Source organism: Oncorhynchus masou, chromosome 32, assembly GCF_036934945.1.
Source record: "Oncorhynchus masou masou isolate Uvic2021 chromosome 32, UVic_Omas_1.1, whole genome shotgun sequence".
Classification (NCBI taxonomy): domain Eukaryota; kingdom Metazoa; phylum Chordata; class Actinopteri; order Salmoniformes; family Salmonidae; genus Oncorhynchus; species Oncorhynchus masou.
Window position 1 is genome coordinate 50,232,530 of NC_088243.1, and position 19,390 is coordinate 50,251,919.

The 19,390-nt window shown below is 45.7% G+C and overlaps 1 protein-coding gene across 1 annotated transcript; it reads left to right on the forward strand.

Annotated features, from left to right (window-relative positions):
• Nucleotides 1-8,225: 8,225 nt before the first annotated feature.
• Nucleotides 8,226-9,323, forward strand: LOC135527215 (uncharacterized; the record flags this gene model as incomplete). Its single annotated transcript, XM_064955825.1, has 2 exons — nucleotides 8,226-8,339; nucleotides 8,535-9,323. Coding segments are annotated over 2 exons (903 nt in total), but the record flags the coding sequence as incomplete, so codon positions are not given.
• Nucleotides 9,324-19,390: the final 10,067 nt, after the last annotated feature.

The following is a 19,390-nucleotide window of genomic DNA, read 5'->3' on the forward strand; positions in this document are numbered from 1 at the left end:
GGGCTGGGTGCTAACATACAAACACAGAGCACAGAACTGAGGGAAACTAAGGGTTTAAATACAATCAGGGGAAACGAGGCACAGGTGCAAATAATAATGGGGAACAAGGGAAAAAACATTAGGTCAAAAAGCACAATGGGGGCATCTAGTGACCAAAACCCGGAACAACCCTGGCCAAATCCTGACAGAATCCCCCCCCTAGGAACGGCTCCTGACGTTCCTACCAGCTCTCTCAGGGTGGAGGGCCCTGAACTGACGAATGAGGTCAAGGTCCAGGATGTCTTTGGCAGGAACCCAGGAGCGCTCCTCGGGACCGTAGCCTTCCCAGTCCACCAGATACTGCCAGGACCGCTGCACCCGGCGGGAATCCAGTATCCGATGGACGGTATAAGCCGGCTGGCCTCCAATGACACGAGGCGGAGGTCTGTCTGCCGGGACAAGGGGAGAAAAAACAACAGGTTTTAACAATGAAATGTGAAATGTGGGATTAATCTTAAGGGATCTGGGTAAGTGTAGGCGATAAGAAACTGGGTTAGCTCTCCTGGCAACCTTGAAGGGACCGATGTATTTTTGGGAAAGCTTGCGAGACTCCACCCGTAGAGGTAAGTCTCTTGTGGAGAGCCAGACTCTCTGGCCGGGGCGCAGGGTAGGCCCGGGACGGCGACGTCTGTTGGCTTGTTGTTGGTACCTCTGTGAGGAACGCATAAGATTACGACGGGTCTTCCTCCACATAAGCCGACAGCGTCTGACGAACTTCAAGGCTGAAGGCACTCTGACTTCTGCCTCCTGGTCCGGGAACAATGGAGGAGCATAGCCAAACTGACACTGGTGCGGGGACATACCAGTGGAGGAGGGGCGCAAGGTGTTGTGCGCGTATTCGGCCCAAACAATAAAGGATGACCATGTGGACGGGTTGTCACGAGTCATACATCGGAGGGTGGTTTCCAGCTCTTGATTCATCCTCTCTGTTTGGCCGTTGGACTCCGGATGGTACCCTGAAGATAGACTGGCAGAAGCCCCCATGAGTTGGCAGAAGGCCTTCCAAAACCTTGAGGCGAACTGGGGACCTCTGTCAGAAACCATATCTTGAGGAATGCCGAAGACTTGGAACACATGATTAATTACCAACTCAGCCGTTTCCTTGGCAGAAGGTAACTTAGTCAGAGGGACGAACCTGGCCGCCTTTGAAAACCTGTCGATTATGACTAGGATAGTAGTATTGCCATGGGATGGAGGAAGTCCAGTAATAAAGTCCAATGAGATATGGGACCAGGGTCTGTGGGGAACAGGTAAAGGGTGAAGGAGTCCTTGAGGGCGGAGGTGAGAAGATTTGCCCTGACAGCACACGGGACAGGCATTGACGAAAGTGGCAACGTCTTCTCTTATGGTAGGCCACCAGAACTTACGCTGGATGAACTCCAAGGTGCAACCTACGCCCGGATGACAGGTGAGGCGAGAGGAGTACCCCCACAGAAGGACCTGAGTCCTCACTGCCTTGGGGACAAACAACCGATTGGCAGGACCTCCTTTCGGGTCCGGTTCGCTAGCTTGAGCACGTCTCACGGTATCCTCAACTTGCCATGAGATCGGAGCCACAATCTTAGCAGCAGGAAGGACAGGCATGTCCGTGTCATCTCGAATGGCAGGAGCGTAGACTCGGGACAGGGCATCCGGTTTGAGATTCTTCGACCCGGGCCGATAGGTGAGGATAAACTGGAATCGATTGAAGAAAAGAGACCATCTAGCTTGTCTAGAGTTCAACCGCTTCGCCTGCTGGATATACTCCAGATTTTTGTGGTCCGTAAGCACTTGAAATGGGTGAGAAGCCCCCTCGAGCCAGTGTCTCCATTCCTTCAATGCCATCTTAACCGCTAGGAGTTCACGATCCCCCACATCGTAGTTCCTCTCAGCCGGGGTAAGCCGGTGTGAGAAGAAAGCGCACGGATGAAGCTTCTTGTCTTCACCCCTCTGAGACAGGACAGCTCCAACACCAACCTCTGATGCGTCTACCTCCACCACAAATGGTTCATCCGTAGTCGGTAGTATCAGGATGGGAGCAGAGAGAACGCGCTGCTTGAGTCCTTGGAAGGCCGTCTCAGCTTCTCTTCCCCACAAAAACCTTGTATTGCCACCCTTGGTTAAAGCTGAGAGAGGGGCTGCCACCAAGCTGAAGTTCTTGATGAACTTGCGGTAAAAGTTTGTGAAGCCCAGGAAACGCTGAACTTCCTTAACGGATTTGGGGGTGGGCCAATCCGCTACCGCCTCTACCTTCCTGGGGTCCATTTGGACTCGACCGGGTTCCACTACAAATCCCAGGAATTGTACTCGGGATGAATGGAATTCACATTTTTCCGGCTTAACGTACAGATGGCTGTCCAGGAGGCGTTTGAGTACTTGTCTGACATGCTTAGTAGTGTGTTCTTGAAGGGAGCTCGAAAAGATGAGGATGTCATCCAAGTAAACGAACACAAATATGTTAAGCATATCCCTAAGCACATCGTTTATGAGCGCTTGGAACACCGCTGGGGCGTTGGTCAGGCCGAAGGGCATCACCAAGTATTCATAGTGACCAGTAGGCGTGTTGAAAGCGGTCTTCCACTCGTCACCAGGTCTGATCCGCACAAGATGGTATGCGTTCCGCAGGTCAAGCTTAGTGAAAACAACTGCTTCCTGGAGCAGCTCGAAGGCTGTGGCCATAAGGGGTAGCGGGTAACGGTTACGGACGGTTATGGCATTGAGTCCCCGGTAGTCGATGCAAGGATGTAATCCACCGTCTTTCTTGGCCACAAAGAAAAACCCTGCTCCCGCCGGGGAGGTGGATGGACGCATGAGGCCTGCTTCCAGAGCGTCCTTGATGTAGGTATCCATAGCAGCTCGTTCGGGTGGAGATAGGGAAAAGATCCGACCCTTGGGGGGGCAAGTGCCCGGAAACAGGTCGATGGGGCAATCGTAAGGTCTATGGGGTGGTAGCATGGTGGCCCTCTGTTTGCTAAACACCAGTTTGAGGTCATGGTAACACTCGGGAACTCGGGTCAGGTCGATGGATTCTAAAGACTCGGGAGTAGAACTCGGGGAATTCTGGAAAATACAAGTAGCTTGGCACGTAGGACCCCACTGCTTGATAGTGCCCACAGACCAGTCGATGTGAGGGTTATGGCTGTGAAGCCAGGGGTATCCAAGGACGAGAGGGAACTCGGAACAGGAGATCAAATGAAAGTTCATCAATTCCTGGTGTTGTGAAACTGAAAGTCGCAAGGAGGTAGTGACATGAGTAACAAGTCCAGATCCCAAAGGGCTTCCATCCAATGTAGTGACCCTCATGGGTTCACTTAGAAGGTCAGAGGGAACGCCATTCTCCTTCGCCCAGACACCATCCATGAAGTTACCTGCGGCTCCAGAGTCTACCAAGGCTTGAAGGTGAAGCTTGTGGTTGTCCCAGGAGAGGGTGACTGGAATGAGCAGACGGGAGTTGGACGGATGGGAGGAGGTTATGTTTCCCGTTACAGTTCCCCCCGGTCTGTACGGGACAGAGCGTTTCCCTGGAGCCCGGGACACGTGGAACGGAAATGGCCCGGTTTGCCGCAATATAGACAGCGTCGCTCCCTCATCCGGCGGTCTCTCTCAGCCTGGGAGATGCGTCCAATCTGCATGGGTTCCGGTGGAGCCAGCGAGGATAAAGGTGGGGACTCGGAGCTGGGACTGATAGGGGCTAGAGGTCTACGGTTGAGTTCTCTCTCTCTCAGACGCTGGTCAATGCGTGAGGCCAACTTGATCAGGGACTCGAGATTGTCCGGTGGTTCCCGAGTGGCCAGTTCATCTTGGATAGTGTCGGAAAGGCCTTTCAGAAAGCACACCGTGAGCGCCTCGTTGTTCCAGCCACTCGCTGCTGCCACCGTGCGGAACTGGATGGCATAGTCCGTCACGCTGCGCCCACCTTGGTGGAGAGTCAGGAGCTGTTTGGCTGAGTCAGAACCACTGCTTGGGCCTTGAAACACTCGTTTGAATTTCTCAGCAAAGGCAGAGTAGCTGGCACAGCAGGAACTATGGGCATCCCACACAGCAGTAGCCCAGGCCAGGGCTTTTTCCGACAGCAGGGTGATGATATAAGCGATCTTAGACCGGTCGGTGGGAAACGACGAGGGTTGTAGCTCAAAGGAGAGAGAACATTGGGTGAGAAACCCTTTACAAGCACTTGGATCACCTGAGAACCGTTGGGGAGGTGGAAGACGAGGTTCAGCCAGGGGGTTAACTGCCATGGGTACGTGAATCTGAGGTACTGGGACGGGAACTGTTGCCGGGGTAAGACGATCAGATATTTGCTTAATGGAAGTCAGCATCTCCGACAGAAGATGAGAATGTCTAGCCATTAAGGCCTCTTGCTGAACCAGGGCGGCTTCGTGGCGTTGGACAGTCTCCTGGTGGTGGGACAGCATGGCAAAAAGGTCCTGGGAACTGGCTGCCACTGGGTTCATTTTTGGCTCTGTGTTTCTGTCAGGACCCGGTTACGAACCTGGGTCTCCGGAGTGAGAAACAGTCACTTAACCAACTGAGCCACGAATAGTCAGCAGAACCCAGAAGATGAGGCAGACACAGCAGTACTTAAGACGGTGTATTTACTAAAGTAAAAAGGAGAAGTCCTTCAATACAAAAAAATGGCAAATCCAAAAGGTGGTAGGAATAGCACAAAAAGCCTCAAGAGATACTCAAAAATAAAAACAGAATTCCAACAAGAGCATCCACCGGAATCGACAAGAATACACAGAACACTAGGGCTGGGTGCTAACATACAAACACAGAGCACAGAACTGAGGGAAACTAAGGGTTTAAATACAATCAGGTGAAACGAGGCACAGGTGCAAATAATAATGGGGAACAAGGGAAAAAACATGAGGTCAAAAAGCACAATGGGGGCATCTAGTGACCAAAACCCGGAACAACCCTGGCCAAATCCTGACACATGTTACACAAGACATGTATGTTTTGTTTGATAAAGTTCATATTTATATAAAAAAATCTGAGTTTACATTGGCACGTTACGTTCAGTAGTTCTAAAACATGCTGTGATTGTGCAGAGAGCCATATCAATTTACAGAAATATTCATAATAAACATTGATAAAGATATGACTATTATACATGGAACTTTGGATAAACATCTCCTTAATATAACCGCTGTGTCAGATTTCAAAAAAACTTTACGGAGAAAGCAAACCATGCAAAAATCTGAGTACAGCCATTAGAAAACAAAGCAGCCATAAAGATACCCGCCATATTGGGTAGTCAACAGTACTCAGAAATAGCATTATTCACTTACCTTTGATGATCTTCATCAGAATGCACTCCTAGGAATCCCAGTTCCACCAGAAATGTTTGATTTGTTTGATAATGTCCATCAGTTATGTCCAAATATCTTCTTTTGTTTGGTAAACAAATCTAAAAGAGCATTCAGGTCGTGCCGAACATCGAACGAAAAGTTCAAAAAGTTCAGTTACAGCCCGAAGAAACATGTCAAACTAAGTATGGAATCAATCTTTAGGATGATTTTATAACATAAAACTGAATTAATGTTCCAACCGTACAATTCTTTTGTCTGTACAAATGAAGTGGAACGTAACTACCTTTCACGTGAGCGCACCAGACCGAGGCTGTGGCACTCTGCCAGACCACTCACTCAAAGAGCCCTTATGATACCTAGGATAGGATAAAGTAATCCTTCTCACCCCCCCCCCTTAAATGATTTAGATGCACTATTGTAAAGTGGCTGTTCCACTGGATGTCAGAAGGTGAATTCACCAATTTGTAAGTCGCTCTGGATAAGAGCGTCTGCTAAATGACTTAAATGTAATGTAATGTAATGATGCTCAAAGTCCTATCACTTGTTGTCTGCTGTATTCTTGCCAACTAGAGGACCTTTCCCTGTTTGTGACCTATTGTATCACATATCTGCATACTGTATAGTACCAGTAATGTGATAGAAAGTGGTGGTGCTACAAAGTACTCAAATGATTTCAGACAAACAAAAACTGAAACTACTGAACTACTGAAACTCTAAGATCAACAGTGACAATGTTTTTGACCCATTGTATCACGTCAGCATACTGTACAGGAGCAGTGGTATGATAGAACGTTATTGTGCCAAATTAACAAATTAAATTGCTGTAAGGACAGGTTCAAAGACCCACGAGACTGTCAATTTGGTCTTAAAAAACGACTGCATGTACTTCGCTGAAGCAAGTAGATTCTGTTTTATGAGGTCTGTCTACAGACAGAATGCTGTGTCAAACCAACTTTGATTTGCATTCTGTACATCAGCGATACATCCCCCCTGCATGAAACCCATTTGGAGAGACTTGTCACAAAAAAATGAGATATATGGAAAATCTATAAAACAACTTGCAGCACCACCTTACCAATCTAAAAGCCAATGACGATGCATAAATCTTCCAACCATACCTAAATATAGGCCAAATGGAAGGCAGATGAATCATTGCGCAAGACACATTTCCATGTCACTGATATAAAATGATGTAACAAAACAATAATAGCTCTCAGGGGCAGAACCAGTGAGTGGACACGGAGCCACGTTGGCGTCTGTCTTTTCCCTCTGTGGGTTAGTAGAGTTAGTAAATCAGTTATTATTGCACTGAGTTGGAGCTGGGAGAATCATACAAGGAATCATAGGAATCAAAGTAAATCAGTTATTATTGCACTGAGCTGGAGCTGGGAGAATCATACACATCTAAAAAGCAGAGAAACATGTCCTTTGTTTAGAGGCGGGGAGGCAGTGTAGCCTAGTGGTTAGAGCATTGGACTACTAACCAAAAGGTTGCAAGTTCAAATCCCCGAGCTGACAAGGTACAAAATCTGTCGTTCTGCCCCTGAACAGGCAGTTAACCCACTGTTCCTAGGCCGTAATTGAAAATAAGAATTTGTTCTTAACTGACTTGCCTAGTAAAATAAATGTAAAATAAAATAGAGACAGCTTGGGTGGGAATTTTACTGTTGTGCATTATAGATTTTGAGGCAAAAGATCCGGGTGCCGCACCAAGCTTGAGGACAGAGCGGCCGCTTTCTAGGAGTGGGACTCTAACCCAGAAGCTTATAAGAAATCCCGCTATGCCCTTCGATGAATCGTCAAAAAAGGAAAATCGTCAATACAGGAATAAGATCGAATCGTACAACACCGGCTTCGATGCTCATCGGATGTGGCAGGGCTAGCAAACTATTACAGACTACGAAGGGAAGCACAACCGAGAGCTGCCCAGTGACGCAAGCCTACCAGACGAGCTAAATAACTTATATGCTCGCTTTGAGGCAAGTAACACTGAAACATGCATGAGAGCATCAGCTGATACGGATGACTGTGTGATCACGCTCTCCGCAGCGGATGTGATTAAGACTTTTAAGCATGTCAACATTCACGAGCTCACAGAACAGGGCTCCGGGCAGCCGAGCGGAAATGGAGGAAAACTCGCCTCCCTGCGGACCTGGCATCCTTTCACTCCCTCCTCTCTACATTTTCCTCCTCTGTCTGTGCTGCTAAAGCCACTTTCTACCACTCTAAATTCCAAGCATCTGCCTCTAACCCTAGGAAGCTCTTTGCCACCTTCTCCTCCCTCCTGAATCCTCCCCCCCCTCCTCCCTCTCTGCAGATGACTTCGTCAACCATTTTGAAAAGAAGGTCGACGACATCCGATCCTCGTTTGCTAAGTCAAACGACACCGCTGGTTCTGCTCACACTGCCCTACCCTGTGCTCTGACCTCTTTCTCCCCTCTCTCTCCAGATGAAATCTCGCTTCTTGTGACGGCCGGCCGCCCAACAAAATGCCCGCTTGACCCTATCCCCTCCTCTCTTCTCCAGACCATTTCCGGAGACCTTCTCCCTTACCTCACCTCGCTCATCAACTCATCCCTGACCGCTGGCTACGTCCCTTCCGTCTTCAAGAGAGCGAGAGTTGCACCCCTTCTGAAAAAACCTACACTCGATCCCTCCGATGTCAACAACTACAGACCAGTATCCCTTCTTTCTTTTCTCTCCAAAACTCTTGAACGTGCCGTCCTTGGCCAGCTCTCCCGCTATCTCTCTCAGAATGACCTTCTTGATCCAAATCAGTCAGGTTTCAAGACTAGTCATTCAACTGAGACTGCTCTTCTCTGTATCACGGAGGCGCTCCGCACTGCTAAAGCTAACTCTCTCTCCTCTGCTCTCATCCTTCTAGACCTATCGGCTGCCTTCGATACTGTGAACCATCAGATCCTCCTCTCCACCCTCTCCGAGTTGGGCATCTCCGGCGCGGCCCACGCTTGGATTGCGTCCTACCTGACAGGTCGCTCCTACCAGGTGGCATGGCAAGAATCTGTCTCCTCGCCACGCGCTCTCACCACTGGTGTCCCCCAGGGCTCTGTTCTAGGCCCTCTCCTATTCTCGCTATACACCAAGTCACTTGGCTCTGTCATAACCTCACATGGTCTCTCCTATCATTCCTATGCAGACGACACACAATTAATCTTCTCCTTTCCCCCTTCTGATGACCAGGTGGCGAATCGCATCTCTGCATGTCTGGCAGACATATCAGTGTGGATGACGGATCACCACCTCAAGCTGAACCTCGGCAAGACGGAACTGCTCTTCCTCCCGGGGAAGGACTGCCCGTTCCATGATCTCGCCATCACGGTTGACAACTCCATTGTGTCCTCCTCCCAGAGCGCTAAGAACCTTGGCGTGATCCTGGACAACACCCTGTCGTTCTCAACTAACATCAAGGCGGTGGCCCGTTCCTGTAGGTTCATGCTCTACAACATCCGCAGAGTACGACCCTGCCTCACACAGGAAGCGGCGCAGGTCCTAATCCAGGCACTTGTCATCTCCCGTCTGGATTATTGCAACTCGCTGTTGGCTGGGCTCCCTGCCTGTGCCATTAAACCCCTACAACTCATCCAGAACGCCGCAGCCCGTCTGGTGTTCAACCTTCCCAAGTTCTCCCACGTCACCCCGCTCCTCCGCTCTCTCCACTGGCTTCCAGTTGAAGCTCTCGTCCGCTACAAGACCATGGTGCTTGCCTACGGAGCTGTGAGGGGAACGGCACCGCAGTACCTCCAGGCTCTGATCAGGCCCTACACCCAAACAAGGGCACTGCGTTCATCCACCTCTGGCCTGCTCGCCTCCCTACCACTGAGGAAGTACAGTTCCCGCTCAGCCCAGTCAAAACTGTTCGCTGCTCTGGCCCCCCAATGGTGGAACAAACTCCCTCATGACGCCAGGACAGCGGAGTCAATCACCACCTTCCGGAGACACCTGAAACCCCACCTCTTTAACCTCTCTTAACTACCGATCCCGGATACGGGATTGAATTCAACAACATACGGTGTTCGCCACAAATAGTCATATTAAACATTCATGAAAATACAAGTGTCTCACATGCTTCAAAAGCCTAGAATCTTGCTAATCCACCTGCGTTGTCATATTTAAAAAATAATTTATTGCAAAAGAATAAGATGCGATTATCTGAGCATAGACCCCCATATCAAACTACTTATTCAACCAGCACTTGCATAACAAAGTCACAGATTGTATTGAAATAAATCGCTTGCCTTTGAAAATCTTGCTCTGGTTGCAATCCCAAGGCTCATTGTTACACAATGAATGGTCGTTTGTTCGGTTAAATCCATTTTTTATAGCCTAACACGAAACATTTTGTGACCGCTTATCGCGTTGAATTTCCTGTCATACAATTTTCAAAGTAACGTCCAATGTAAAGAGACTCTCTTTTCCTCGTCTTTTCCCTCTATCCAGTCATGTTTGGTTTACTTGCAATCAACTCTTTGTTAGGGAAGACAATGAACCCTGATGGGCCATTTTGCGGGACCTATTGATATGGTAATACCGATTGGAAGACAACACGCGAGGAGCCCATTGCGCAGCAATTATATGACCACTGTCTCGTTGATTGACTCTATTTTAACCCAATGACCACTGATCTTCTTGAAATCTAGCTGGGTAGATAGCCAATGAGCAGATGTAACTGGAAATATCCCATGATTCATTGTTGTAAGACAAACCTATACACTGGATGCAGGCGTAAAGATCGTTCTTTCGCCATTGCCAATTGAACCGTGAAGGAGTGATTCTAATTACGCACAGACGTTTTTCAGTAATTTGCTACTTCAACTGTTTATTTCGCGAATAAAATGGCAAATAAGTCAAAGAAAGTTACCTCTAAGACTAGATACACGAATGTAGAAATGATTTTGGAAGAGATTGACCGGGATAGTGAGACAGATTTGGCAGAGATTGAAGACTCCATCAGCTCCCATAGCTTCGATTCTGAAACTGAGGACTTTTTTTTGAACGGAGAGGACATCGTTTTGGACTGGTAAGTTGCTCTCATGCTAAATGCCGTTGTTTGACTTTTATATAAAATATTATTAGTGATTGTTTTTACATTTTATTTGCAAAAATGGCTAAAGTACACGTTAGCTAGCCATTGTGAGTGAGGGCCTATTTCTTTGAGAACGCATGGTAGCCTAATAGCCTATTTTGAGGCAGGCCCATTTCACTTTTGCAATTGATGTGGAACAGCACTTTTTATACATGTTTATTATAGCTGTTTTTACATTTTATTAGGAATATATAGCGATGTAATGAAATGGCTAAAGTACACGTTAGCTAGCCATTGTGAGTGAGGGCCTGTTTCTTTGGGAATGCATGGTACCCAAATAGCCTATTTTGAGGCAGGCCCATTTCACTTTTGCAATTGGTGTGGAACAGCACTTTTTATACATGTTTATTATAGCTGTTTTTACATTTTATTGGGAATATATAGCGATGTAATAAAATGGCTAAAGTACACGTTAGCTAGCCATTGTGAGTGAGGGCCTATTTCTTTGAGAACGCATGGTAGCCTAATAGCCTATTTTGAGGCAGGCCCATTTCACTTTTGCAATTGATGTGGAACAGCACTTTTTATACATGTTTATTATAGCTGTTTTTACATTTTATTAGGAATATATAGCGATGTAATGAAATGGCTAAAGTACACGTTAGCTAGCCATTGTGAGTGAGGGCCTGTTTCTTTGGGAACGCATTGTCTACCCAAATAGCCTATTTTGAGGCAGGCCCACGTCAATTGCCAAAGTGATATGGAACAGCACTTTATGTTCCCTGTACTCTATATGTATGTTTATTATAGCTGTTGATACAGGGCTACTCCCTTTACTCTATATGTGTGTTTATTATAGCTGTTGATACAGGGCTCATATGTGAAACTATTCTAACTGAACATTATCTTTCACAGTGGCACTGACTCCGACTGGGAGCCCCCAGTGCCAAGGTGTCCACCCCCCCCTCTGAAGCTGGTTCATCCTGTACCCCTGCTGTCTCTGGCTCCACACCTCCTGGGTCATCTAGAGGTGTGAAGAGGAAGAGGGGAAGTGTGCCACCCACTAACAGAGGGACAGAAGGGCGTTGGCACACCGTCCTAGAAGATGATGTGGAGCCACCACAACCAACTTTTAGGCCGATAAGGAAGCCAGGGCCTCAGGTGAACCCGACCTCCAATTACACCCCCTTCAGCTTTTCCAACTGTATTTTACCACATCTGTTGTAGGTTCGCTCATGTCCAACACTAATAAGAATGGGAAGAAGAAACAAGCGGGCAAAAAGGTAGCATGGAAGCCCATATCCATGTCAGAGTTTTTCTGCTACCTTTCTCTGGTCATCTGCATGGGGCTGGTGAAGCTGAAAAGCCTGAAGGACTACTGGAAAACATCAGCTCTGTACAAATTGCCTTTCCCCATGACTGTTATGTCCTGAAAGAAGTTTCTGATGATTTCACAGGCGCTTCACATCAGTGACCCAAAGGTTGATGACGCGCTAATCGGCTACTACAATGTTCTCCACAAGACAATGAAATGGTACAAGACCTTCTTCTATCATTTCATCGACATCGCCGTAGTGAATGCATTCATCCTACACAAGGAAATGGCAACGAGCTGTGGAAAGACCTACCTCTCACAGAAAGACTTCAGAGAGCAGCTCATCAAGGAGCTTGCTGGCTACAGCACCACTGCAGCAAGCCCTGTCCCTTCTGCTCCTGCCACAAGTGTTCATCTGCCCAAATATATTTGTGCAGGCATGGATGTGCCTAAGGGCCAAAAGGGCACAGCATGGAGGCGTTGCTGTGTTTGCAAGATGAAGTCTCCCATCACATGCAGCACATGCTCAGTGACCCTCTGCTTTACATCAGAGAGACTGCTATGGCATCTGGCATCAGCAGCAGAACATTGTCTAGAGTTTTGGCAATGTTGGTGGGGTTATATGGCAAAGTGGGTCTGCGGTCTAGCTGAGAACACCAGTCTGCGGTCTAGCTGAGAACACCAGTCTGCGGTCTAGCTGAGAACACCAGTCTGCGGTCTAGCTGAGAACACCAGTCTGCGGTCTAGCTGAGAACACCAGTCTGCGGTCTAGCTGAGAACACCAGTCTGCAGTCTAGCTGAGTACACCAGTCTGCATTCTAGCTGAGCTAGGGTCATTATGTTATATTTATTTATTTATATAGTATTTTTCCTGTCTTACCTGGTGTCTTGTGTGAATTTAAGTCTGCTCTCTTTCTCTCCTTCTTTCTCTCGGTGGACTTGAACCCCTGGGACAATGCTTCAGGACTACCTGACATGATGACTCCTTGCTGTCCCCAGTCCACCTGGCCTTGCCGCTGTTCCAGTTTCAACTGTTCTGCCTGCTGCTATGGAACCCTAAACTGTACATTTTTTCTCCTGAGGTGCTGTCCTGTTGCACACTACAAAAACACTGTGATCTCCACCCCTCATTGCCTTGTTTCTTCCTAGGTTTTTGCCTTTCTAGGTTGTTTTTCTTAGCCACCGTGCTTCTACACCTGCATTGCATGCTGTTTGGGGTTTTAGGCTGGAGCTATGTAAATAGATTTGATAGAGGACTGAGGGTGTGTAAAAGTGTGTAAATAGTTACCCATGTTTATTTGTAAATGTATGTATATATTTAGTTTTTCAAAAAAAAAAAAAAATCGAATTTTTTTTCCAAATATTTTTTTTTTCAAATTTTTTTTTTTTCAAATTTTTTTTTTCTTCCAATTTTTTTATTTTTTTGGTGGGGGGTGTGTTAGAATACCATTTTGGTATTTTGTATATAGTTATTGGTTTCACAATGTGTACTTCACCAATTTGGCCACTTGGGTACATTTGGGTAACTTGTGTGGGACACCTGGGTGACGTCACAATAAATGTTATGTAGCACACTCATTTTGGAAGTTATCATTTTAAAATTTTGCACAGGTACTGTTGCCCTCTTAATTTTTGCACTAAAATTGTCCCCATCGTCGTATCTGAATTTTTGTTTTATCTTGTTCATTTGAAAGATGATGATACAAAAATAAATAGAAAAAACTAATGTTTTTTCCCATAGTTTTATCTAAACCAGATCTATTGTGTGTTTTTCTCCTACATTCAATTCACATTTACACAAACTTCAGAGTGTTTTCTTTCAAATGGTACCAAGAATATGCATATACTTGGTTCTGTGCCTGAGCTACAGGCTGTTAGATTTGGGTATGTCTTCAGGCGGAAATTGCACAAAGTAGGGGGGTAGTCTTAACAGGTTTAAGGAATACCTAGGATAGGATAAAGTAATCCTTCTCACCCCCCCCCCCCTTAAATGATTTAGATGCACTATTGTAAAGTGGCTGTTCCACTAGATGTCATAAGGTGAATTCACCAATTTGTAAGTCGCTCTGGATAAGAGCGTCTGCCAAATGACTTAAATGTAAATGTAATGCAGCTGGGCCAGACGGATTACCAAGACGTGTACACCGAGCATGCACTGACCAAATGGCAAGTGTCTTCACTGACATTTTCAACCTCTCCCTGTCTGAGTCTGTAATATCAACATGTTTCAAGCAGAACACCATAGTCCCTGTGCCCAAGAACACTAAAGTAACCTGCCTAAATGACTACCGACCCGTAGCACTCATGTCTGTAGACATGAAATGCTTTGAAAGGCTGGTCATGGCTCACATCAACACCATTATGCCATAAACCCTAGATCCACTCCGATTTGCATACCGCACCAACAGATCCACAGATGATGCAATCTCCTTTGCACTCTACACTGCCCTTTCCCACCTGGACAAAAGGAACACCTATGTGAGACTGCTATTCATTGACTACAGCTCAGCGTTCAACACCATAGTTCCCTCAAAGCTCATCACCAATCTAAGGACCTTGGGACTAAACACCTCCCTCTGCAACTGAATCCTAGACTTCCTGACGAGCCGCCCCCAGTTGGTAAGGGTAGGTAACAACACATCCACCACTCTGATCCTCAACATGGGGGCCCCTCGGGTGTGTGCTCAGTCCCCTCCTGTACTTCCTGTTCACTCATGACTGCACGGACAGCACAACTCCAACACCATCCTATACAGCCTATAGGGAGGAGGTCAGATACCTAGCCGTGTGGTGCAAGGAAAACACCTCTCCCTCAACGTGATCAAGACAAAGAGATGATTGTGAACTACAGGAAAAGGAGGACCGAGCACACCCCAATTTTCATTGACAGGGCTGTATTGGATCAGGTTGAGAGCTTTAAGTTCCTTGGCGACTACATCACCAACAAACTAACATGGTCCAAGCACATCAAGACAGTTGTGAAGAGGGCATAACAAAACCTATTCCCCCTCAGGAGATTGAAAAGATTTGACATGGGTCCTCAGATCCTCAGTTCTACAGCTGCACCATCGAGAGCACCCTGACGGGTTGCATCACCGCCTGGTATGGCATCTGCTCGGCCTCTGACCACAAGACACTACAGAGAGGAATTCGTACGGCCCAGTACATCACCAGGGTCAAGCTTCCTGCCATCCAGGACCTCTATACCAGGTGGTGTCAGAGGAAGGCCCTAAAAATTGTTAAAGACTCCAGCCACCCTAGTCATAGACAGTTCTCTCTGATACCGCATGGTAAGCGGTACCGGAGCACCAAGTGTAGGTCCAAGAGGTTTCTAAACAGCTTCTACCCCCAAGTTATAAGACTCCTGAACAGCTAATCAAATGGCTATCCAGACTATTTGCATCCCCCCATGCTGCTGCCACTCTCTGTTATTATCTATGCATAGCCATTTTAATAACCCTACCTGCATGTACATAATTACCTCAATTACCTTGACTCCGGTGCCCCCGCACATTGACTTTGAACCGCTACCCCCTGAATATATTGCCCCACTATTGATATTTACTGCTGCTCCTTAATTATTTGTTTTTCTTATCTGTTACTTTTTTTAGGTATGTTCTTAGAACTGCATTGTTGGGCTTGTAAGATAAGATAAGTATTTCACTGTAAGGTTGTATTGTGACCATGTGACAAATAAAATTTGATTTGATATTGTGGGTAGGGGGGGAAAGTCTTTGGCTGATCGGGTTAAATTTGATCAGTGGTGACTGTCGCTCATACTCCCCAGTTACTCCCTACCTCCCCCATTGTGCTGTACTCTCTCCTCTCGCTCTCAAATTGGTTTAAGTTAATAATAAGAGATACCTGTTCTTTCACCTTGTGTGTTCCCTACTCTCCTTTTCCTGCATTTCAGTTTATGGAAATACACCCCAACGGCACTCAGGGATACTACCTTTGCAAACTCTTCTGATAACATTCAATGGTAAAGTTTTGAAAGTAAACAGTAGAGTGCTGAGAAACTTCACAGAGTAAATTAAAGGGAGAGAGTCCAGTGAACTCCAGGCAAGTTTAGGGAGGCAAAGGAGAGAAAGAAAAAAACTGACAGCCTCAGTCATAGCAATGATGAGAAAGTCGGATACAAACAGAAGTCTCTGCCTTGCTCCGACTTGTTCCTTAACCTGAACGCACACAGACATGGTTCTCTAGAGTACAGAGAAAAACTGAGGAAGAATACTAATCCTGTAATTTTCATAGTAATGGCACAGAATAATCATTGGACATCTGTTGTTTCCTCTGAAGACAAAACAAGATCGTTTTCAAACGTCAGTAAATATTGAAAATATTTAAGCCCACATATGAAAAAAGTTAAGGACAATAGGAGCTGAATGAGGGAATTGGAAAAGTTTGCTGTGGTGTTTGAAGAGTTTTGCAACTCTTTCACTGGCCAGTTGGCAGGCCGGTGCTTTGTTTGCAGAGAACGGACCGCACTCCTACAGTGAACTGCATAACATAATTTCTCACTCATTTGCATTGGTGAGATATGGGACTGAACTGTCACACAGGGAGTACTCCGACGTACTTCCTCATCTAAATATGTCCCTCCAATTTGTTCCATCTCTAGGCGGTGGCGGGGTGGAGAGCTACAGTGGTGGCAAAATAAAGGCATTCATCCGTTTTACTCTCTGGCTCCTATAGTGCTGCTTCTCTCCAACGAATGTTACAGTATGTGGCTTTGTCTCTAAAAATGTCCCAGTCGAATTCATATTTAATGACTATATTAATTTACATTTGCATATTTATTACATGTGAGGTTATAGTAGAATAGTCTGAAAGTCAATGCAGCTACCCACCAACCTGCAAATAACTTATAGAAAAGCACTTCAAGGCTTGTTCTAATGAGTTTCTAAATATATGTGACCCATTTCAGGTAGCTAGGCATATGTCGCAAGTCATGACTTCCCAGGACAGCTGTTTGAACCAAACATTTTTTTCTTCCAAAATAGTTATTTTGCCAGAAATGCCTTCTTGAACATGTGAACGTTCATGTGCCTTAATAAGAAGCTTATATGCCAAGTTCTTGGGGTAGCAGCGTAGCCTCGTGGTTAGAGCATTGGGCTAGCAACTGAAAGGTTGGAAAGTTCAAATCTCCGAGCTGACAAGGTTGTTCTGCTGCTGAGCAAGGCAGTTAACCCACTGTTCCTAGGCAGTAAAAAAGGTAAATAAAATCTGTAAATACTGACACTGGGCTGGATATGAGGAGAGAGGATTGGTCTGCCATAGAAGCTCGTCAATCTGTGTTGGTAATCCTGTCGGACATGGCTTTTGAAAAAATGTATTGTGTAGTGTTGCTCTCCACTTTCTGGAGGATCAAATTTTGAAATCAGTGGAATTAGAGTATGATAGCTGAAGAGATGGAGAAAACACCTGTCTCCAGATTACATCTTGAATGTAAGGGCAATTGTGGAATGGCATTCCTGACAGGGAGACATGTCCATGTATAATGATGTACTTTTTTCAGATATTACACGTTTTTATATTTTGACAGGAAGTGGTTTCATTTCAAGCCAAAGTGTACTGTTAGCTGGCTGGCTCCCGAGCTGACGGTATTATTTGTTTCCGGGGACGTTTGCTCTTCTAGTTAGAGCCTAATGTTAGCTAGCTAACATTGAACATGTTTGGTTAGCTCCCAGCACTGTGGCATTGTTGGCACTGTTCATTGTTGTTTAACTAGCTACCGGGTGTACAACACCCATTGAAAATGGCCGGTGTCAGTAAGCGTCTGCAAAAAAGCGTAATGAAATTGTTGCCAGCAGAGCTGGTTAGGCTGTTTTCATGTTATCCAGAGGTAAACAAATCATCAGCCGGAGTGTCAAGTGTGCGCTTCGAGAGTGAAACATTATGGGTGGGGCTAAAGCTTAAGAGGGCATGAACAATGCTGAATGGGTATAGACATAGGAGAGCTCTTCACTAGTTAGTAAAACATTCAAAGGCGATGTTTATCAAAAGTGAGTTTACAAGTTGATCAACTTTCAAAGCAGAATTACTTTCCCATTGTTCCTCAAATACAGTGTATAATATACCATTTTGTAGCTCCGAGTCTCTACTTTCATCTAATGTAAAAATTAAAAATAAACACAATTTCAAATTTTGCTACATAAGACCAAATCCAGGTTGTGAGGCACAAATATACTCTCAACAATGAAACTAACGCATATCACTTACTGTACTGTTTGTTGAGGTTGCACTGTATTCTCACACGAGACTTTTTCTCACAAATGCACAAAAGACGTTCTGAAATTTTTGCACCCCTTGAAAGTTCAGTCACATGACTAAAGCCTATAGATTCCTTCTCCAACTGTATTTATTTTTTCGTTACTGTTTTACTCTGGTTGGCGTTGTCACTAAAGTTTTGTTCGGGTGGTATTGTGTTTCTGACTTTGTCTGTTGAATCATAACAGTCCTTAAGCACTAGAGGGAAGGCGGTTTGAACAGATGCTGCAGATGAAAAGAGGCACAGCCAAAATCCATCCAAAACATGAGGAAAATTAAAGCCATTCTTTGATACTCTCTACCATGCATCATCGGTGGAGAATGATCCCCCAAAGAGCGAGGTTGATTGTAAACATATCCTAATGATCTCCATTGTGAAAGACATTGACGATTATTGCATCTCTGAATAGATCGCATTTTAATTAAGGCAGATAGCATGCTGAGATTACAGCAGCTGCCAAGTAATTTTTTATAGATAGGCTGGCATGGCTGGTGTAGTCCTCCTAGCACAGCCATTGCTCCCAGCCCTGGCAGGGTACACCACCCTGTACCAGGGACTCATTGTGCTCCCTTTGTGCATTCTCCCTGAGGGGAAAGGTGTGTCCTGCCCCTTGCCCCCGGGCTGTGTGTGGCACCACGGGTTCCACTGAAGCAGATGTGCCTTTGATGCACAATGGGACACATGCTTCGGTTGACAATGTTTTATTAAACAAGGCTAAAAACAGAAAGAAAAAATTATAAAATAACAACCTGGCTTTATTTACCACAGTGTGGAAAGAGTGATAGGCCCTCTACACTTCCTTCGGAACGTATTCAGACTCCCTTCACTTTTTTCACATTTTGTTACATTACAGCTTTATTCTAAAATTGAGTAAAAAAATCAATCATCCATCAACACACAATACGCCCTAATGACAAAGGGAATTGTTTAAAAAAAAAACTTGTTAGGGCTGCAATCCCGTTAATAACAAACTTGTATGCCACCTGTAAATATGAAAACAATTGTTAAATTACATGCCTAGTTGGTTTAGCCATGGAAAAAGAGGAACCTTCACCCTAGCCATGATTGGCTGAGATAATGTATAGGCTGGACATTCCGAGAGATGAGTTTGGATTCGTCTGCCATGTAGCACGCTTCTGTCGATAACAAGAGCTGCTCAGTATGTGTAGGTAATCCTTTCTAAGATGTTTTTTTTAATATATCATGAAGAACTGAAAAGTGTTGCTAATTCTCTCCACTTTCTGTGGAGAGGACCAAGTTTGGAAATCAGTGGAATATCCGGTGGAAGCAGAGTATGGTAGCTAAGGCGATGGAGAACATTCTGGCATTTGATTGCACATATATGCGGAGGGAGTCAAAAAGAGAACACACAGAAGGCTGTGGTATAGAACACCTGTCTCCAGATTACATCTTCAAACTAAGGGAAA